Raw genomic sequence first — 23,924 nt, forward strand, 5'->3', positions numbered from 1 at the left:
ACTTACTGGAGGCACATTGAAAAACAGACAGAGTCATGTCTACATAAAAAGAAGCAGAGGAAGAAGAGTATTAAATTAACAAAGCTCCTGATAAACTAAATTTGATGTAAAATCCTTATTTTACAAATAATTACGTTACGCTCTAAACTGCTGACAAAAAACATATAAAGAAACATAAACAACTTCAAAGATATTTGACGAAATTAAATTAAAAACAAAGCATTTAAAAAAAAACAAAAAGAGAAATCAAACGATTTCTACCTGGCGAAACCGAATTCAAATTTTTACCACCGTGCTTCCTAAAACTTGCGAAGCAAACAGCTTGATAAATTACTCGGTAAGGGAATCTAAAATTGCATTCCACATGCCGTTCATCATGGTCAAAATTCGTAATGAATTTAGTTTCTGGTATTCCAACCGAAGTAAAGTAATAAAACATAATGACGGTATTAGATTTTTGTTTTGATACAGGGCAGCGACAGCCGCTTATACGTATTTCGACCTCTTTAGGTCTCCTCAGAGCAGTATAGCCACTGCTCTGAACCAAAACAAAAATCTTTCCCGTCCTAGACAATAGTTATCAAAATAACTATATACGGACGTAACTACGCCATCTAAAAACAAAAAGAGAAATCAAACGATTTCTACCTGGCGAAACCGAATTCAAATTTTTTTACCACTGTGCTTTCTAAAACTTGCGAAGCAAACAGCTTGATAAATTTTACACATTTGAACATACATTTTAAATAAGTTCAAAGTTGTTTGTTTTTTGAAACAACATATTTACCAATAAACTGTATTACTACACGCTGCGCTGTTCGGTAGGAATTGTATGCGTTGTACCTATATTTTACGTGTGTGGGATGCAAAAACACCAAACACAGATTAGTGTATTATGATTGGAATTTTAAACAAATTTAAAAAATTAATTTTTCTATTTTCGTAGTTTGTACAACACCAGATTTTTGCAGGCTCGCTATCGCCGGCTTTGCATATGTATTCAAATTTGACAAAGTTTTAAAATAATTTTAAAATAAAAACTATATCATCATCCAGCCTTAAGAGTCCACTGCTGAACATAGGCCTCTTCCTCATGTTTCCAACCCCGTCTATCTTGCGCCGCTCTCATCCAGTTTTTATTGAGTCTTCTTAAATCGTCAGTCCATCTTGTAGGTGGTCGACCGACGCTTCTCTTGTCTTCCCTTGGCCTCCATTCCAATAACCTCTTTGTCCATCGCCCATCTGTCATTCTGGCTATGTGTCCTGCCCATCTCCATTTTAGTCTGGCTATCTTCTCGATGATGTCAGTCACTCCGGTTCTTCTCCTGATGTCTTCGTTGGTTATTCTGTCTCGCAGAGTTATTCCTAACATGGACCGCTCCATTCTTCTCTGCTTGACTCTCAGTTTGGTAGCTGCTGCTTTTGTTAAGGTAAGTGTTTCTGCTCCGTACGTCAAGACTGGGAGGACGCACTGATCAAATACCTTTCTCTTTAGGCATGTGGGCAGCTCACTTTTAAAAGTTTCTCTCAGTTTTCCAAATGCTGCCCACCCAAGGCCGATTCTTCTCTTCAGTTCATGAGTCTGGTTATCCCTGCCAATCATAATTTCATGTCCCAGGTACCTGGGACATGAAAAACTATATAAAAATAAATAATTATAATTAAACAGATAAAATTACAAATAAAAATTACAAAGAACTATTGCAGATTCTTTCAAAAAATTTAATTTTATATCTAACAGCTGCCATTGAATGGTTCCAATTTGTTAAGTTAGCATCCTGTCATTATAATCGTAATATTTGTTCGATAATACGGCTCGACAATTCGTTCTGTCCATTGTCTAATGATACGCAGTCGGGACAGTTGTTTTCTTCCGACCCAGCTGCTTCGATTTTACCCTGAATGATCAACCGTAGTAACCGATATTTAGGTCCTTTTATTATATGATCAAAGTATTGGACCTTTCTCATTTTAATGATGTTGATCAATTCTTGCTCCTTGTGCATGGTCTCTAACACACGTTCACGGGATTCTAAGCATGCGACGGTAACATCACAACCCGAACGCTTCTGATTTGTTAAGATTTTTTTATTTTTGTTGTCCAGGTTTCACACTTATAGAACAAAGTGGACTAGACGTAGCTATCAAGAATTAATATTCAATACTTTTAGACGTGTGGACAATGACAGACTTCTGCACAATAAAGAACTCCAGGTAATAAAGCTTTTTCGTGCAAGTTTTATTCTGGTCGAAAGTTCCTCGTCACTTTCAACCCTGCAGTCAATCACACTACCCAGATATCTAAAGTGTTCCGCCCTTTCCAGGATTTTCTTATCTAATTTTAGTAAGTAGTGAGTCTTCGATATTAATTTTTTCGCCATCCATTTTGCTTTCTTTGCGTTGATTTTTAAGCCTTTATTATTTCTAGTGATGTAAAAAAAGAATATTCTCGAGAATATTCTCGGCCAGAAAATTCTCGGTGAGAATATTCTCGGCCATGGGTCAAATTTTTATATTGTTTTATGTAAAATATTTATATTGTTTTTGCCAATTCACCTAGTATATTTTTTGCATCCCAATCCCAAACGTTATTATTCTTAAAGTCCAAACAGCTACTTGCCGCTTCGCTCATGTAATGCTTTTTCGATTTGGCCGGCTGGAGAATCGAAAATTTATTGCAAAACCTAAAAGTAATATTTGGAATTACTTTAAAATTAAAAGTGTACAAGGTAAAACAATGTACTTTTGCAAATTTTGTGATAGTCAATACGTGAAAAATGCAAAAAGAATGACAAAACATTTAGTAAAATGTGTTAAATGTCCGGTGGGAGCGAGACAATTATTTGAAAAGGGTCAAAAGAAAAGTTCAACTACTTTTCAACCAACACGGTTAGGTCCGTCCAATGAAAGTAAGTGAAAAATATTAAAAATAATTAAAGTAGTTATAGGTAGTTTCTTATGGCTATATAAAATAACATGAATAATAATAAGATGAAAATAAATATAAAACCATCAAGAATAAAATCAAATATGAAATCAAAAAGGCTAAGGAGGAATGGATGAACAAAGAATGCCAGGAATTGGAAGAACTCAGCAACAAACATGACACCTCAAACTTACATAAAAAAATGAAAGAACTTACAGGCAACACCAGACAAAGAAGAACACTCATAACAAGACATAATAATGGAGAAATACTTACTGAAGAGAGCAAAATAAAGGAAGTATGGGAACAATATATAATCCATCTTTTCCATGACGAGAGAGAAAATGAACAAGATATAGGTGAAGAAAAACAATACCTACAAATTTTACCCTCAGAAGTAAAGAATGCCCTACAGAATGCAAAACAAGGAAAAGCACCGGGTCCTGATCAAATTCCAGTTGAACTGTTAAAAGCCTTAGATGACGGTAATATAAAGAGACTCACCCGAATTCTCAACCACATATATGTAGAGGGCAACATCCCGGAAGAATGGCTTAAATCGATATTTTTACCTCTACCAAAAAACAACAATCCCAAATCATGTAATGACTATAGATTGATAAGCCTAATGTGCCACCCTTTAAAGATTCTCTTGAAAATTGTTCAAAACCGAATTTATAAGAAATGTGAGGAGCAGATAGATGAAACTCAGTTTGGCTTCAGAGGAGGCATGGGTACAGGAGAGGCATTATTTGCGTTGACGGTACTCTTGCAGAAATGTCGGGAATATAACAAGAGTGCATATGTATGCTTCATAGACTTTAGGAAGGCCTTTGACCGAGTGCAGCATATGAAGTTAATAAATGAATTAAAAAACATCAATTTAGACAAAAAAGACATTGAGTTTATTAAGGCTATATACTGGAACCAGAAAGCAGTAGTAAAGGTGAACGATATAGAAACAAATAATATACCGATTGCGAGAGGGGTTAGGCAAGGATGCGTCTTGTCTCCGACGCTTTTCAACGTGTACTCACAGGTCATATTCAGAAAAGCCTTATGGGAAAGAAAAGAGGGAATAAGAATTGGTGGAGAAATCATAAACACCATGAGATTTGCAGATGACACGGTAATTATGGCTGAGAGTATAGAAGATCTACAAACTTTACTAGATGCAATAAATAGTGAATGCATTCAAATGGGACTTGACATCAACACAGATAAGACCAAATTTATGCTAGTATCAAGGAGTCCAATAAATAATGAACAACTAACTCTTGGTGGACAGCAAATAGAGAGAGTGACAAAATATAAATATCTGGGAGCTTACATCAACACAGAATTAGATCCAGACCAAGAGATCCGGGTACGAATAGAAATGGCAAGGGCAGCGTTCTTAAAATTCAAACAATTGTTCTGTGACAAAAATCTGAATATTGCGCTGAGACTGAGGTTTGTTGAATGTTACGTCTGGTCGCAACTATTGTACGGGGTAGAAACATGGACACTAAAAGCGCAAATAGTTAAAAAGATTGAAGCCTTTGAACTTTGGATATACCGGAGAATGTTGAGAATCCCATGGACTGCCAGGGTCACCAATGAGGAAGTGCTGAGAAGAATGGGTCGAGACAAAAAATTGTTGAGAACGATAAAAGTACGCAAGACTGCATACCTTGGACACATACTAAGAAATAATAAATATAGTCTTCTGCAGGTCATCATGCAGGGTAGAGTCGATGGCAAAAAGGGAATAGGTAGAAAGGGGAAGTCATGGCTGCGAAATATTCGAGACTGGACAAACATGACTGTAGACGAATTATTCCACGTTGCAAAAGATAGAGAAGCCTTTAAAAATGTGGTCGCCAACCTCCGTTAATGGGGACGGCATAGGAAGAAGAAGATATAAAATAAAAATTGCAACTAAAAACAAATTTATATTTTTTTGTTGAAGGGTTTGGCAGTTAATAATATTTTTACTGAACTTTTTTTGTCATCTTTTTATGTTTATTCATTTATACAGTGTATTGCTGAAAATGAGATAAACTAAAAATACTATTATTTTAAATGGGACGCCATTATATTATTTTATTTTCATATTTTACTTTAAATTAAAAGATTGAGTAAGATTATTTTGTAATTAACTAGACCTTGAATGACTTGTTGTTTTATAGTGTTCCAAAAGTGGGTAAATATAACAAATAACCCTATAAAACGTACAATATTCTAGACTGGAGCGTAGATTTTATAGACTGTTTTATAAAACGGATGTCCGGATTTTATTGATTAAAAAATGTATTTTTTGTTTACAGATAAGCAATGTGATGATATAGACACTAGGAGTACTGTTAGTGTCTCCAGCTTCATATCCACACAGTCCACGCTGCCTAGTTTTCTTGATTCTATTTGCAATTGTGGAAAATAAACACTGGCAATTGTTTTTCAAACAATTAAGACCTTCTTTTAAAATGCCAACACGGTATTTACTTTCAAACAAGTTGCTAGATGCAGAGCATGAAAGTGTCGATAGAAATATTAAAGTGAAGATTGTTGAATCTACTGTTCTTGGATTGTAGCTAGATGGTTGGAGTAACCGAAGGAATGAGCCGATACTAAAATTTATTATTTACTCCATCTTCTGTTTTTTTGTATCAAACTTTGTCTATAGACACTAATCGACATACAGCTGAAAAAATATGTGAAGTTTTAGAAGAAATAGGACCCCAAAAATTTCAAGCTGTAGTGACTGATAATGCTAGTATCACGGTTAAGACTAGGAACCTAATTTATGAGAAGTACAAACATATATCTGCTTATGGGTATTGTTCACATCTTAAATTTGTTGATTGGTGATATTTCTAAAACAAACACAATGGCTTCTTTAGAAGAAGAAATTAAAGCTATCATTAAAGAGATCAACAACTCTCACATTTTGTCAGCCACTTTTAAAAGAATTCAGCTTGAAAAAAGCGAAACAAAGGTAGCACTTATTTTAAAACTGCTAGTTAAAACTCGTTGGGGATCAATTATTTATAGCTTAAAGAGTCTTCTTAATACAAAGTATACTTTAAAATTTTTGGCGGTTTGTGAGAGTGTTGAAGATGTTCTCAGTAAACGAGTTATAAATTTAATTTTGGATGAGTACGTATTTTGGGTAGATAAGGGTATTAAAATTATAAATTCATTTGGCAGCGAATATATTGGATCCTAAGTTTAATGGTGTTCATTTAAGCAGAGAAGAACCCGTTGAGGGAACTGAGTTTATAGATAATTTAGCTACTTAAAATATTGTGATGACTCAGCTGAAATAATGGCAGATTTGGCGCTTTATCGGTCTAAGGATGGGTTTTTTGGAAAACCATATGTTGTAAAATCAATATAAAAACTAAACCCAATCATATGGTGGAAAGGTATATGTTTCGGAACAAAATTAACCAAAATAGCAGTGGATATATTAAGCATGCCTTTCTAAAGAGCAGCGACTGAAAGAAGTTTCAGTACTTATGGTTTTGTCCACTGCTCTAAAAGAAACCGGTTACTGCTGAATGGGCTGGTAAGGTAACTTTTATTGCTTACAATTTAAAATTGTTAGACGTAGACAAATCCATGACTGAGCTGGCGACTCATGAAAAACAAAATCCCACAACTTCTCATCAGTACATTGAAATGCAGAATGTAGATCACCACATCCATTATGTGCTGTTAAGAAGAAAGTTAAATTTTTTAATCAAATAAATTTTGTTTTCTGTTGTTTTTGTATTCTTTATATTTAAAGAACACTGTTGTTTCGTCTCATAATTTTGTATATAATGTCATGATTCTTAATACCCTATTGAGTTTCGACAAAAATTTAGAGATTGCGCAATGTGGCTACAGTGAAATACATACTTTCTTTAATTTGATTTGGAGAGTTTGGCAGTAATGTTGGTACTTTGGGGTTTGCGCAGATTTTACACATGGAACATGTCTAAAATCTGTCTTTGGGGAGAGTTATAAACATTTAGGTGAGACAGCACCGATAGCATCTACATGTAGCTCTGATAGTAGAAATATGATAATTAAACTTCATTCACTATACATATTCCCAATTATCAACAAAAGCACGTGAAAGCCAAACAGGGTCGTACTAATGTGTATCATATGATTTTTTAAAATATTTACTTTTGAAATTATTAATGTAAGAATTTCTTAAAATTTAATCATTAAATCACAATTAAACTAAACTCTAAAAAATAACACGATCAGTAAATAACTTAACAATAACTATTACATAAATATAACACAATATATTAACTTAAAAATCAACACGATACAATTTGAATTTAAACATGCTGGCAAATTTGGATCTGTAACATGAGAATCTGTCTGGCTTAAGGCAATAAATTATATTTAATAGCCTCTTGGCGAATGAGACGGCGAATATCAACACGTGCTCATGTTTACAGATGGGAATTTGCTAAACGAATGAACTTTAAATTTAATGAAGCTCAAAATGAAAATTCGGTATATCTACATTTGCAGGAATTCAAACAACTAATCGCCCAGAAAAAGATTATTGCTATTATTTCGGAAACACCCTGTATATAACTAATACTTCGATTATTATTTAATTGTGGTCTAGACACTACCGTAATTGATAAGGTAAGTTTACTTACACATTTTTTGGTGAACGTATACCTTGCTTTTTAGGATCATTCAGTAACTATTAATCTGATATTTATTTAATGATTGTCGTTGAACATGTTTTGCTATTTTAAGTGAGATAATATTATTATGGTAAGTCCTATGTAATACACATACAAACGAAGATATAGATAATTTTTTTATGGGTGAAGGAATCACATTCGTTTAAAGCAGTTGCAGTTCAAATTTCGTACCACCATTTTCTGTAGTAAAACATGGAGACAGAAGAAAAACTTAATGAAGCATCTGGTTTACTGCAACCCGGTAAGCCAACATTTTCTTCTTTTATAACACAATTTTAATAGATTCTGTTTTTGATGTTTAATTATTCATTAGCAAATTTTATGGTGTTTTAGTTTTAGTCTAAGATCCGATATCAGAATGACCTTTAGCGATCTGTTTAATGGATAAAAATTATTTGATAGGTAATTTAGTATGTTAAAAATTAACATATATAAGATACCATAACAATAAAAAACAAGAGGTGTTCGATATAATTTTGTCCAGACTATAATTAATTAATAATTAAAAAATGACTTTAAATATATTTTATTCATTATAAAAATTTTATTATTCTAAACCATAAATATAAATATTTCATTTGTAAAACATTGATTTCAATTAGTGATTTTTTTTCTACTTCTGATTCATCGGAACTAAAATTTTCATTATTGCCTTCGCTGCATTCGCCACCATCTTCCGTTATTTCGAGAATGTCTTGCACTTTCAAAGGCGTTTGGTCCCAAAAAATCCTGTTGGTTTTAGATAATCATCTAAATGCCAACCACACTTTTTAGGCTGTAGTTTTGTACATTCCGACTCAGTCGCATTAAGCCACATGGAATTATTTTTTTTTCAAATAATTTTCGTTGTCTCCTTTCGCAGCATAAGTTTTCATAAAAATTCGATTTCTTGCATAATTTTCTTTGTTGCAGTTATTCACGGCATACATTTTTGCATTAAACTCTTCAACGACATTCATTTTTTCATCAATGAATATGTCGGCTTCATCAGTTAACGTTGTAAAACCTGTTTGATACCTTTCATTCTGAGAAAATATTTTGAATGGTCTAATTTTTCCTTTATTATGAAATGCTGCTGTGTAATCGCAACCTCTACATATACGCGTGGAACGTACGTAAACTTTGATATAATTTTGAACCCAATTTCAGAGCTAAATCGATGCAGTTGATGCAATCAAGGTGTTCGTTATCTGACTTTTTAGGTGCTAAAGAGGCTTGTCCGATTGCGTATTGTGAAATTTTGTGCATTTATTTTCCAGTAAAATCATCAAAACATCAGTATCCAAAGCTCTAATTAAAATCCTTGATCCAATTGCAATTTTATAAGCGTGAAAAGCAGTATGCGTATCCATTTCTTCGTGGAAAGATGTAAAATCAGCTTCCGTAGTTTTTTTAATGTAATTATTGTGAGCTTGACACGAGTAGCACTGCGTCCCCTTACTATCAAATAAACGGATCTCGATTTAATTGATTATGGAGATGTACCGATAAACACCTTTTAGTTTGGTTTTACAAGAGATATTACTGTTGATTTCAAATATTCATAAATTATTACTCTACACATGCCACAAAATTCATTTGATTTGAACGTACTCAAAAGTTTGGGGGGATTTAGGGCTGCACACCCCCCTTAAAATTTTTCTGTGCGCTTAGATTTTGCTGTTTCTTTTGTATGAACAATGCTTTCAGAACAAGAAATTAACGTATCCATTTTTATTACAATATGTCAAGTAGTTTAGGAGATAATACAAAAAAACAATTTTTATTTTGTAACTTCAAAGGGCTGTTGGATTTAATGAATTTATTTTTGTTCCCGGAATGCGTGATTTAATTTATGACATACCTTTTTGAAACACCCTGTATATAACCTGGACTATATTACTTTTAAAGCCATTAGAACCATTTTCTTCGTACGTCATTTTGTTGTTGTTGATAATTAATGTCAATATTATATATATAATATTAAATAGTGTACAAAAATTTCAAGGTCGTCCAATATCGATCCTTCTCCTGATTTATAGTGTCTCCATAGTTATAACAAAGAATATAGACCCATATATGCCTCTACGTTCTTTGGTTAACAAACTGTCTTTCAAGACTTGGCAACAATGTTCTGAATTTGCTAAAGACGTGCATTACCTTCTTCGATTTCTTTTTTTTATTAGTGCACTTTGCGGCTCTTCGCTATCTTGGGCTAGTGTACCTAAAGGCCCGTTTTCACACTACGTCTTATTGTACGTTTTGTGGGTCATATAAAACGTACGACAAAATGTACGTTTTGTCCAGTGTATACACACTACGTTTTTCCTTCTGTTTTCTACCTCATTTCTAATTCAGAGTCTTGAGTTGTGTGAAGTTTGTTTAGTGTTTTTTTTTATTATGGAGGAAACACGGCTGCTTTCTTTGATTTTCTCAACTATAAAGATACTACGACTGAGGCAAAAGGGGACGAAGAGGGAAAAGACAAGATGGTCAAGAGAGTGGGCTTCTAAAAAGAAGCCAGTATTCCCACGTCTAAATTACTAAAAGAGGCGAACCAGATGACTGGTGCAATTATTTGCGAATGGACACCTCAGCCTATTGTCAATTGCTAGAGTTGGTAACACCATACATATTGAAATAAGACACCTCATGAGAAAAGCCATTACACCCCATGAAAGACTCACAGCAACTCTTAGATATCTTACAACAGGACGCAGCGTCAAGGACTTGGAGTTCACAATCATAATATCCAAACCAGCGTTAAGCCAAATAATTCCTGAAACCTGTAATGCAATCTACTTGGTTTTAAAACATAACTACTTAAAAACTTTAATACAATTCAATAAATTCCCCGAGAAAATCGTGGGTGCATTGTCGCAAATCTGACATTATTAGGCTTTTTTTGGGAAAAATGAAACGAACTGCAGTGGAACTAGTCGTCAAATAAGTCAAGATCGGACGACTAGTCTGAACATGTATTTTCACGTAACGTTTTATCGTTTATCCTATCAGTTCTCGCAAAACTATGCTTCTCCCATCATTTCTACGATCTGACCTTGGATTTCATTTCGATTCGACAAGAGGTACGTTTTGCTGTTTACATGCCACATTTTATTGTATAGTATTTGTCCTATCCAACAAAACGTACAATAAGACGTAGCGTGAAAACCGGCCGTAATAGTGTAATAAACAGATTTTTTTATTCTTTTAAGAGACTTTGGACGGCATTATTTAAGTATGATTGAAGCTATCAAAATAGCTGAAAATATTTTTTTTATTCTGAAGAACTTTGTAATTGGGGTTAAAGCGAATCTAATCAAAATATTCAATGATTAATCAATTTAATTAAAACTATTTCTTAAAAAATCCAAAAATATTTATTTAAATAACTTTATAAATAAAGAAATTTTCAAAAAAACATTTAAAATGAACTTTGGGAATTACGGAATTTGGTAGATATGTTTACTTGAACATACTTGATCTAGTAATAGTTCCTTGTTTTGCTTTTAAGTGTAAATATTGATGTTCTCTTATTTTTATGCTTAAATACATCGTATAAATTTTTATAGCCTTCGCTTTTATTTTTTGACGTGTTTGCTATACTGATTCAATTTATCACAGCTAGAAACAATTTGTTTTATATTTTATATATACCATAGGAATTTTACATAAGTATTATACCTACTAAAATCACAATAAAGATGCACTAGAAATAAACAAACAAAGACACTTGAATGTTACGAGGAACACTCCCGAATCATGATTTACAATGTATAAACTTTGTAAATCAAGATTTGAGATTTATACAATGTATATAGGTACATTGTAAATCATTATTTGAGAGTGCTCCTTGTAACATTTAACGTGTTTTGGTTTGTTTATTTCTAGTGCATCTTGATTGTGATTTTAGTATACAACTTTCTTGCGTAGTCGCCCTTTAGGACAATTTAATAAACAATACGAGTCCTATAGTTAGGGTTGGTCCCTATAATGGACCACCCAAGCTCTGACGTCACAATAGGCTGGGATTTTAAAAACCTTTCCAAACATTTCTAATTTTTGTCTATTTGTCCCATAACATGTTGGATATATTGGTTTTTTTTAATTGTTTAAAGAATAAATAAGGACTCTGCGATTGGTATTATTTGTTGCTCGTGAATTTTCGAGGTAAGACTATCAAAGTCAGTTCGTTGTTGTGATCAGTGGTGTGATTTTTATATTTTATTGAATGATTCTTTATTACGCTCTTAAGTAGTGGGATGTATAGATCATTGTGAAGTGTTTGGTTGGATACATACCATGGAGCTTTACTTATCATACAGAGTATTTTGGATTGAAATGTTTGAAGTATCTTCGTATTTGAAGGTTTACTGCAGCCCTATAGTTCTATTCTATATGCCCAAACTGCTATAAGTACGAGGCATGTTTTTTAAGTAAGTACCGTTTTGCGATTCCGCCGCCGCAGCGCTACGGTCGACGTTCCGCGCATGAGCGCTGGTTACCTACATCTCTTGTCTACGCACTGACGCCATTACAGTCTGATTCTTCATTGTATACTTGTTTACTCCAGTGTTTAAGATGCCTCCAGCAATCGTGAGTCACGCTGATTGTGAAGTACGGGCTGTTATACGATTTCTTAGTGCTAAAGGCGTAAACCGATCGATATTAATCGTGAGATCGTTGAAGTTTACGGACAAAACATTATGAGTGATGGAATGGTAAGGAAATGGGTGAGAGCATTTAAAGATGACCGCACAAATGTGCATGATGAAGAACGGAGTGGGCGTCCTTCGGTCGTTAATGAAAATTTGGTGCAGAAAGTGGACGAAAAGGTGAGAGAAAACAGACGCTTTACAATTTCATCATTGTCCGACTGCTTTCCTCAGTATTCTCGTAGGGTTTTGTATCGCATTGTTACCGAGAACTTGAATTACCGGAAATTGTGTTCACGTTGGGTTCCACAAATGTTGACGGATTTGCACAAAACCCAACGTTTAGGCAGTGCATTGACTTTCCTTGAGCGGTACCACAGTGAAGGTGAAGATATTTTAGACCAAATTGTTACTGGTGACGAAACGGGGGTGGCCTACGTCACACCAGAATCGAAACAACAATCCATGGAATGGCGACATTCATCATCACCCAAAAGAGTGAAGTTTAAGCAAACAATTTCTGCCCGGAAAATCATGTGCACAGTTTTTTGGGACAGAAAAGGAGTATTGCTAGCGGAGTTTCTGCCTCGTAATGAGACAATCAATGCAGCGTCTTATTGTGAGACATTGAAAAATCTTCGTCTTAATCCAGAACAAAAGACGTGGCAAGTTGAGTAAGGGTATCGTTTTGCTGCATGACAATTCCCGTCCACATGTGGCTAATCAGACCAAAGATCTCATCAAATCATTTAAATGGGAAACTCTAGATCATCCTCCATACAGCCCTGATCTGGCGCCCAGCGACTACCATTTGTTACAGCACTTAAAGAAACACGTGGGCGGTCAGCGTCTTCAAGACGATAACGAAGTCAAAACATTTGTGATGCAGTGGTTAACAAGTCAGGCGGTAGAATTTTATCAGGAGGCTATTCAAAAACTGGTGCCACGTTATGACAAGTGCCTCAATATTCACGGAAATTATGTAGAAAAGTAGATTAAGGTACAGGCTTTCATGTAAAAATAAAATTATTGCCATATCTTTGCATGTCTTTTTTTAATTCCAAAACGGTACTTACTTAAAAAACACGCCTCGTATATCTTTGTACATAAGCAGTTTATTTTCGAGAGATAACTGAGACCTTTTGTTAAATAGGCAGTTCATATTTTTTAGTTAGGGATTTAGTTGTTTCCGTTTAGTCTTAATGTATGTTTTTCATCTAAGTTTTTCATCCAGATGCAATCCCAAGTATTTGACAACTGGTTTTATGGGAATGGAAGTATTATTAATAGAAACTTGTGAAAATGTAGATTTTCTTGTGGTAAAAGTATTTTGTACTGATTTGCTGGCATTAACATTGATCTTTCATCGCTTAGGCCAGTTTTGTAATTGGTCTAAATGGTTTTGTACTTGTGTGATGGAACATTTGGATCGATATCCACTGCCAAGATTCCCGTGTCATCGGCAAAAGTAGCTAAGAAGGTATCATTGCTGGTTGGAACGTCTGCTGTAAATATCAGATACAGAAATGAGCACAGAGCACTACCCTGCGGTATGCCAGATTGTATGATGTGGTATAACATTAAAAATAAGTTGTAAAATTATATCATATTAAATAACATGTATGCTTCTTACAATTTTGTTTGTTTTAACGTAAAATTATTTTCACTTTTTCTTTTACAAAACGCGGGCCAAATTACTCTCGCACCCGGGCGGCAGATACCCTAGAAACGGCCCTGATTTTAATATACAACTTATTATTTCCACGAACCTGTCTCGGTGTCGAAAGTATAATGATTCAGTTTTATTCTTATCACATGAACTATTTTTTAATACATCCGCAAAACAAAAACACAAATGGAGCGAGATATCGCTTAGAGATAGTGAGAAGTACGTTATTTTGACTTCGTATAGTTATGAATACAGTGAATTGTTTAAAACAAAACAAAGATTATACAATTTCTTAAAAGTAACAAAGTTCAAATAAAGATATAATATATGCGCATTGATTTTTTGGATGAGGAGGAATATTATACTTAATCGAAATATTTAGTTTGATTCTATATCTATCGTACGTCACTAAAATTAGAAACAAAAACTTTTAAAGAAATATTTAAAAAATTGCAACTAAAAAAAATCAACTCCGATCTGTAACCAAAAATTGTCAACAATGAAATAAAATTAATTAAAATCGAGAATAAAATTAATTCATAAAGAAAATTCAAAGTAATGAATCTAAAGCAAAGAAGTAAAAACCTAAAGTTAAAATGAAGCATTGAATAAAATATAGTTAAGGTCAAAGGAAAGTATTATACGGGGTTATGACAGGTCTTATTAATCTCTTCTTTGCCTGATGAATCCTTAAATTTGTCAAAGATAATGATCTGACTATAACGCATATGCAAAGTTTATGTAGGGATAGGTTTCGTTATTTTGCTAACCTTTTTCTTCTCTTATAATTAGGATCCAAGAATAAAACTATATAATGTAAGTTTAAATCGCTTTTTCAATGCATTTTTTGATTGCATTTTTAATTCCTTATCCAAATCTGAATCTTCAAATTTTTGCAAAATGCAGATAACTGCATTTTTACCAAAAGATGCTCAAGCCAGTTTCATTCTGCTGTTGATTTCTGGGAGTAAGGAGCCAGATTTATGTATTAATTGTCTCAGATATACATACTCGTCGACTATCTTAAGTGCAGTGTTGTTTATTATTACATCTTGGACATTGATTGGCTCGTTGCACATGGCTTTTGTTTTTGTCAAGTTCATTTTTAGGTCAACTTCATTGCTACAACCAATTGCTAGCACGATGCCGTCTAAAAATCTTAGATGATTTAGGCATTCTCCATCAATGGATAGATCTTTATTGTGTCACTTCATTTTGCTGAATATATTTTAGAGTTGCTGCGAAGAGCTTTGGTTATATTGCGTCTCCTTGTCGGTCGCCTTTAGTATTGGAAGATTCTGGAGTGTTTTCATAAATTTTTACCTTAGCTTTTGCTTGTCTGCATATATTTGGTAATAAGTCTCTATTTGGTAATAAGTTTATAAGTCTCTATGTATGGTTTTTCAGTGCCTTGGTTGGTTAAAGCTTCTGTTACTGAATTGGAATATAATATAGCATCGAATGCCTTCTCGACATCTATGAAGGTTAATGCTAGCAATATTTTATATTCTTTAGCTCAACTCATTAGTTCTCGAAGCGTATGGATGTGATGTTTACTGAATTCACTTGTGGAAACCAGCTTGCTCTCTTGGCTGTACAGCATCTAATATGCATAATGAGCATTTGTTAATATGTTGATGATGATTCTTGTGAATATCTTGTATATGATTGGTAGTAGACTTGTAGGTCTGTAGTTTTGATGTCCTCTTTACTATCTTTTTTATGAATAAGAATTATGTTTGTTGAATTCCAGTTTAACATGTTCATTTTGTTTTTGAGGGCCTCTGGTTTCTTTGGCACTATCTAGTATGATTTTCATTAATTGAGAGCTGTCGATTTGATCATGGCTCTGATCAGTCTATGGTCGCTATATGTTTGAAATTTATTTATTACACTGACATATGTTCTTGTAGCAATTGTTGGTTAGAATGATTTGATGCTACCCAAGACCATTTTATGTTCGATTTTTTCTTAAAAAGAATATATGTATTTGCAATAGGAATGTTTTGGTAGTATGCAAACTGAACCAGTCTTTCTCTCTTTTCATTTCTCTCACCGACTTTCCCATACTTTCCCTTGTCACCCTTTCCCACCAACTTGTTCCTTGCCGTTTTCTTCTACTTTGGCTTTTTTTTGGCTTGGACTTATCGTCATACTGCCAGACACAAAAGGAATAAAACAGTATCCATTTACCTAAATGCCCTATCAAAATAAAAGATTACATTGATATTAGGAGAACAGGTACTTTGGCATTAGTCACCAATTAAATACTTGGAGTGATTTTTATTGTGATTTAATGCTTAAGTTATGTTATTGAAAAGTCAGTGTCAAAAATCACACGTCAGTGTGAGTAATCGTTGTTACGTATATTTTTAAAATTTGTATATTGTATCTCTTTAATAGTTGTAAGGTTAAGGTAGTTACTCCATACGAGATACTAGTTATTTCTAATGCTGTTCGTTTCCATTTATTGTTGATTAGAAATCCAATACCTCCTGTTCTGCTCGTTGAAGTTTCTCGATAGTCGAATACGTTTCCTGACGCTAATTCCAATAGCTATTTATCCTTCCGTCTTACTTGGCTTTCTGACTTTTTAGATCAGCTGTGACCCATGTCTCATAACATAAAATTAATAGTTCTTGGGTTTTATGTTCAATAAGTGATATTAAATTTGCAACTAGATTTTATTGTGCCTTTAAAATCAACACGTTCGGCAGGAAACCCTTGCCTTTATCATGATTCTAAAATGTACAAGATTAGGAATAAAAAGTTATTGTAAAATATATAAAAAAATCAAAACGTTAAACGGGACACTGACATTAATGAATTGACAGAAGTAAAAATTGATATCTGATATCTCATGGTTTACTGTCGTTAATATATAATTATTTTTACATGGTCGTATCGTTGGTGTTTTCGAAAAAGGTAAAGTGGTGGTATGTTATAACTTTAAGAGTTTTTGTGTTGTTATATTTATTATTATTTAAATTTAGAACATTTTTTTTGGAGGTGAGAATCTTTGAAAGACCTGTTGGTGTCCCAGGTGTGTTGGATTCAGACGATTACGCCTCACCTTAGTTGACCGCCTACCAACTAAACTCACCCCCTCTTTCTCCAACCGACGGGCCTGGGACCGCTCTTAGTGAGCATTACCATCTAACCAGTCAGATTTACTCATAACTTCCATCTGTCGCTCTCCGTTTGCGCTCCGTGATTGCCATACCATCTCAGTCGCGCCACCCCACACACGTCTGCACCGGACTTGCTTTGTAAGGTAACCATCCATGTGCAGAGGCAGGAATGAGCGACCGCGCCGTTATTTCAACCATCTTGAACTTAACGAGAAAAATCAGACAACAGGTACAAGCAACTCCAGACATTCATATTCCACCCCGGGGATGGTACATTCATTTCTCCATCTACATTATTTAGTAATAGGCTACTCCAAAAAGAGACGCACACCGTACACTAGATACAAGTAGAGACAAAACAAAACAGAACAACACGTATGTAAATTGATTTCTGTAAGAGAATTCATTTAAGATTTCGGTGTCGGTAGTGGAAGCTGATTAGTGGCTCACCCCACTGACGCCGAGAGATACGACACATTAAAATAAACAGTTCACTTTTGTTGCCATCTCCTCTCTTTCTCTTATATCGAATAAGAAACGAAGATCTGCGAAGAAGAACGAGTATTGCTGATGTTGTGGAACGCATCTTCTTCTTCTTCAAGTTCCATCTCCGCGGCGGAGGTCGGCAATCATCATAGCTATTCGGACTTTTGAGACGGCTGCTCTGAAAAGTTCATTTGATGTACATCCGTACCACTCTCTCAGGTGGCGCAGCCATGACATTCTACGCCTTCCTATGCTTCTCTTTCCTTGAACGCATAGCTGAACTTAAATGGAATTGGGCAGGCCATGTAGCGAGAATGCATGACTCACGATGGACGAGTAAAATTACACATTGGAGGCCAAGAGCAGACAAAAGTGGTAGAGGAAGACCAGCTACACGTTGGGATGACGACATCAGGCGTATCACGAAAAATTGGCTACAAAGAGCACAATATCGCAACGAATGGAGAAGTTTAAGTAAGACTTATGTCCAGCAGTGGACGCGATAAATGAAGGCATGATGATGATTAAAATAACATAAAATGTTTAACTTAGGTTAGGATAGTGGAGGAAAGATGTAGATATCATATCGATCCAAAGATTATGATTTCGGAAAGTGAGAAAAAAATAACGTTTATCTATGTGTAAATATAATTTACGCACAGTATTTACGATATAATTTACAAATAAGTACTCGGAAAATAGCGGAAATCACATTTCGGAAGTAAGTCGGGTTCAAACTTATCAGTTTACTAAGTTACAGATAAGGTAAAAGTCAATAAATAAAATAGGTCAATAAACTAAATATCATTGATGGTTTTCAGTATGTTTGCTATCAGAACTTGTACAAAAAATTCATTATAGCAATTCAATATCGTTAAATTTAATTGTGTATTTAATTTTACTAAACATTTTTGTACGTGATAATGATAATAAACCACAATGAACTGTTATATTTTTTGTTCTGATTAGCCGTTTCGATTTCCACTGCTAAAATCGTTTTCACAAAAATGTTGAAATATAATTTTATAATGAAAAATTGATAATTTCTTCTAATCACAAATTTTTTCGTTCTGTTTGCTGTAAACAAGCATGTTAGGTTAGGTTAGTAGGACCTAGTAAACACAAGGAGTAAGGGCTAATAAGAGTAAGACGACCTAGCCCTACTTATAGAAGATATGAATTGGGGTATTATGAACAAAGTAAATGAAGCAATAGAAAAAACTGCGAAATGGATATAGAGAAATGACCTAAAACTTGCAGTAGAAAAGAAGTAATCATCTTGAGGGCACCACAGGATAGAAAAAACGTAAATTTTCGCTTCAGAGGCTCCGACCTAAGACCCCAGACGACCATAAAATACTTGGAAATACAAAATGGCATTCATAAACCACATACAAGAGGCATGTCGGAAGGCGGGAGAGAGGACCTCGACTCTTAATAAAATAATGCCGAATATAGGAGGCCCCGGGTCACACAAAAGATCAGTTACCCTACAATCAATCAGGTCCATCTTACTATATGGGGCTCCAATGTGGCATGAGATCCTCAACAAAGCGAAATATAAAGACATGCTTCTTAGTACGCAGAGGAAACTATTGATCAGGGTATGCAGCGTGTACAGGACCGTATCAACAATTGCCTTACAAGTAGTGGCCGGTGCTGTACCGGCGCATATCCTGGCTAATGAAAGGGTTCGGATGCACCAAAGGGGCAACTGAGCTTTAGATTCAGGAACACAAGAAAGAAAAAGAAGTTTGGAGATCTGGCAGGACCTAGTGGTCAAGAGAAACAGACAAGGCTGCCTGGACGAGGACTAGTGTCAATTACTACTTCATCCAATTTATGACGGGGAATTGATCTTTGCCGTTTTATACATATAGAATAAAGAAGACCGAGGACGATCTGCATCCCGGGTGTGGAGTGGTGGATGACGCGCATCATGTGGTATTCGTATGCCCTGCATACAATGTGAGGCGAACCTTGCTACAGCTTGGCCTCGGGTCACCTTTAGGCGAGCCACATGAACTAATGAATAAAGCAATTAAAAACAAAAGAATCTTTGACTTTATCATTGGTTGTGTGACAGAAACCATAAAACACAAGGAAGAGAAAGAGAGGAGACTGCCACAAAGGTGAACTGTTTATTTTAATGTGTCGTATCTGTCGGTGTCAGTCGGGTGAGTCACTATTATATATTATAAGGTACTTCATTTCATTATCATACCAGGATTGCTAAGAAGATTTACATGTAAGTTTCAGAATCTTTTTAAATTATATAATGAGTTGATGATCCTCATTTTAAGGGAATTAATTAATAATTTTTTAAAATTTATGTTATGATTTGACTTTAGATGGTGATAATTTTGTTAAGGAGGGCGTTGATTAAAAATATGAAGAAAATAAATAGATACTTACCAAAAGCCTACTTTTTAAAATAAAACTCAATCCTTCTGTTTTTTATCAGAGATAAACCTTTTCATCACCTTTTCAGTGAAGTCAGAAATTTCTTCAACCACAGTTTTTACTATGGACAATATGGCAAGCGCCGTCCGTTTTTTCCTGACATTGTATTCTTCAGAAACATGTTGATAAATTTCACAACCGATTACATTTTCATTTTCTTGTGTTATTTCTGGCCGCAAGTAAAATATTATCAATTCCAATTTCAGAGCACATTTTTCAACCATTGGAAATGCATTGAGGAAGATATTATTACTTTATAAAGGTAGTTTCGTTCTATAATGTTTATAATTTTCTCTTTAAAATAACTTTGCACTAGATAGATGATTTTTAAAATCAAAACGATCCTTAATTTAAAATATAAGATTGTCGCAAGTTTTTCTCACAGAAAAATTCAAATTTTCCTCATTTCGTACCCAGCTCTTTGGTCTCCTCGATTCTTGCATTTCTGTTACAGTGGGTGGGCTGTTACCAATGTTAACAAATATTTTTTCAAAACCAATATATTAATCAATATATTAGTCAATAGCATATTGCAATTTCGCATTGTCCGTATCAATTTTTTGCAGTTGGTTAAATAATGTGTCAACATGTGGCATTATTTTGTAAAAGAAATCTAACCAGTACTAGAATAGAAAATAGAATCATATTTTGTGTTATATATATCTTGTTGTTATATTTATAAAATATCTAGTAATATATTTCAGTATTTCCGGACTCAACATTTTTAAAACATTCCAGGATTTCTTTTCAATTCAAGCTTCACCATTGCTCTACACGTATTTCGGAGTATTCACCTCTCATCAGAAGCACTTGTAGTAGCTTACACTGAAATGAAATGCATTCCACTTATAGTACCTACCATATCATGCATAAGTAATGGCTGTATAGTTGAGAACATTTTATTCCAGTTTAAGCTACCACAAGGGGCGTGAGTATTCGGTTTCTGTTGCTTCGGATTTTAGGACTTTTAAGCTCTCGGTTCACCTTAACCGTGAGGCTTGTCTTTTGTTGCTCTAGATGTCGATACCAGATTGTTCTTGTGTTCCTTGTTATGGGAGTGTTACTTTTTAATTTTCTCAGTGGTATCTCCTTGATGTTTGAAAGTTAAGGTTTTGTACCGTTTCCATCTATTTTTGTAGTCTCGCTGCGTCTAAGCTATGAAGCCGTTCATTTGCTATTTATTGATCACCACTTTTAAATAAGAGTATAGTTCAACGCTGTTATGGAACCAACCAGGGATATATTTTTTTCGAAAGCTTCTCAATATGTGTTTCTTTAGCAAATCTTTTGTAACTTCTGCTGGTAAGGGTTAATCAGCCAAGGACCTTGTCCGATCCCGTATAAAACTCGACCCACATAGTTGTTCTACATTGTCATGATAAACTAGACTAAGACTTAAAAATAAATTCAAGAAATTTCTAAATTTAACTTCCGTGGGGCTCCAGATAAAAAAGTTTCATTCACGCAATAGAATCTATATTCAGAGAAGCATTAGACGAGGTCCAAGGTGGAATCAAGATTAACAGAACCAGCATAGACAACATCATGATGATACCGTCGTAGTAGCAACAAACGCACAAGAACTGCAAAATGTAATAAATTTGGTATTTCGTCCCAGCGAAATGTTTAGTTTAAATCTAAATACTTCCAAAATTAAGATTCTAGTATTTTCAAAGGCGATGTGGTGACCGCTCATCCACAAAATTTCCAGTTTCCAAAGCAACAATTGCCATTTGGATCGCCAATTTTCAAAAAAACACGTCGTGATAAGAATAAGAATGTAATCCACACAATGGCTTTTTATTTTGTAACGATAAGACTACCAAAGAGAATTGAAATACTATTATAAAAATAATACCTCAATCAATCATGGGAGCTTATCGTCTATGCTTCGCCTAGCTCAGTATCTCAAGTGTGAATTCGTCTTGTCTTAAACTAGGAATCAAACCTGAACTCCCAGCTGATAGCAAATAAAACAAATTTTAACTAATTATATTTATTAAAAACAGGAAACAATCAACCCTGCTAATGCTTAACAATAAATATAGTGAGGGTGATACTTAAGGCAACGATTTCATCAATTGCCCATTGTGGCTTGTGTGTCCTTCCGATTAGACGTTTAGGTCATCCTGTGAGCTGTAGTTATACCATGTGAGTGACTCCCAATTAAGTGGTTAGGTCCTCCAATGGTCAATAAATTTTCATAATACGGCTAATAAAGTCTGGAATACGGCCAATAAAGTCTGGAATACGGTTAATTAATTCAGCCAATAAAATCTGGAATACAGCCAATAACCTAAAATGCAAGAAACTGCTCGTATTAGAGACACATAATAAAGAGTTTAATTTTCTTGCCATTTTACAAAATTAAAATTAAACAAATAACGGATGGCAAGGATAAAATAAAATATAATTATCATTACTTAGTTAAATTCTTTTAACGAGTCCTACAAGCATATAATTGAAAAAACGTGCTTTCAAAAGAAGTGAGGTTAAGAATATTGAAAATGCTGTCAGAATTATAGAATAAAGATTACAATAAGAGTACTCACCCTAAGAGAATGTTGCAGACCATAAAATGAAGCTTATAATAATTTTTGCCTTCTTTTATAAATTTCAAAAATACGCAAAAAATTATATTCCCACTACGTTAGAAAAGTTGATTGACAGAAAGTAGGGAGACCAAACTGAAGTTAGCACAGATGTCATAGGATGTTCCTATATGATGGAATTAGCTTTCCTGTCAACATAGAACAGAATACTTAGTCTACCGGACAGAGAAAGAGAAGGCAAATATTTATTCTACCGGAGAGAAAGAAAAGAAAGACAGAAGGCGCCAACTACTTTTTGAAGAAAAAATAGTAAAAACGAATCTGAAGGCAGGAATTAAGAAATTAATAAAGAAATTAAAATAAAGTAATTATTTAAATATAAATTAATGAAGATGTGACGTTTATAACGTTACAATTTACTAAGTCTAGCGCTTATTATGGGATTTTTTAATTGGAAAAGTTTGCAATAATGAAATTACGACTACACTTTTGAATGTATAATGTTTGCCGTGGTTGTGGATTAAACGTCAGGAAGATATAACTCCAGACCACAGCCAAACAGCCTTCAAAGTCTCCTTGCTAAGGTTTTTTTTGTTTGAATTAGAGTACACACTCAGTCAAGCCGATGTAGATAAAATGACTCCACGTGAAACATGTTTTTATAACGTAAACTGTATATAATATTCGATCGACGTTCTGTCAAGTCAGTATAAGGACTGGCGCCATAATATAGCTAAACATTGGATTTTTTAGACGAGTATTAGTAATGAAGTGATAAGAGACTTTCTAATCGATTGCTCTGGTTTAAGAATTTAAACGTAGAGACTTCCAAAAAGAAACTTCTTAAAGTGTGTTAGTCAATAAATAAACAAAAAAAGGAACAAAAATTCCATACAAATAAGGAAATTACTTTTTGAAACACTAGTTATTCATATACAAAGGTATTTTTCTTATTACCAAGAATTCACAAAACAGTCCCCGTACGTATCTCGCGAGACCCGGTTTAAATAAGAACGAAAAATTCAAGAAATAAAAATTCCCTAGGTATGTCTGCATAGCGAGATGACGCAACTGGAAATAATGGTTTTAATACAAATAAAAAAGAAGAATTCAAGAAATAAAGATTCCCGAGGTATATCTAGATTGGAAGATGATGCAACTTGAATTTATGTTGCGTTTTAAAATGAGTTTACAAATAGTGAGGATCAATGAAATCTTATCTATGTAATAAAATTTCCAATCAATATTTGATATAGTCGATCAATATTTGACAAAAATATTTATTTACTTACCTCAGTCTGACAGGCTTAAAAAATTATGATTCTAAATCACTCAATACAAACTACGTACTTAATTATAA

General features: G+C 34.1%; 1 protein-coding gene and 1 long non-coding RNA gene across 2 annotated transcripts in view; one reads left to right on the top strand and one right to left on the bottom strand.

The window, feature by feature from the left end:
• The first annotated feature begins 7,680 nt into the window (after positions 1-7,680).
• The window catches only part of LOC140443867 (organic cation transporter protein-like), a 122,532-nt gene continuing 106,288 nt past the window's right edge, over positions 7,681-23,924 (top strand). The window contains exon 1 of the mRNA XM_072535360.1: positions 7,681-7,870. Within this exon, the coding sequence (XP_072391461.1) occupies positions 7,822-7,870 (49 nt within the window). The 5' untranslated portion in view covers positions 7,681-7,821. The remainder of the gene's footprint in view (positions 7,871-23,924) is intronic.
• The window catches only part of LOC140443869 (uncharacterized), a 51,560-nt gene continuing 49,645 nt past the window's right edge, over positions 22,010-23,924 (bottom strand). The window contains exon 3 of the long non-coding RNA XR_011951274.1: positions 22,010-22,308. This is a non-coding gene — a long non-coding RNA (uncharacterized lncRNA). The remainder of the gene's footprint in view (positions 22,309-23,924) is intronic.

This window comes from Diabrotica undecimpunctata, chromosome 6 (assembly GCF_040954645.1).
Source record: "Diabrotica undecimpunctata isolate CICGRU chromosome 6, icDiaUnde3, whole genome shotgun sequence".
NCBI lineage: Eukaryota > Metazoa > Arthropoda > Insecta > Coleoptera > Chrysomelidae > Diabrotica > Diabrotica undecimpunctata.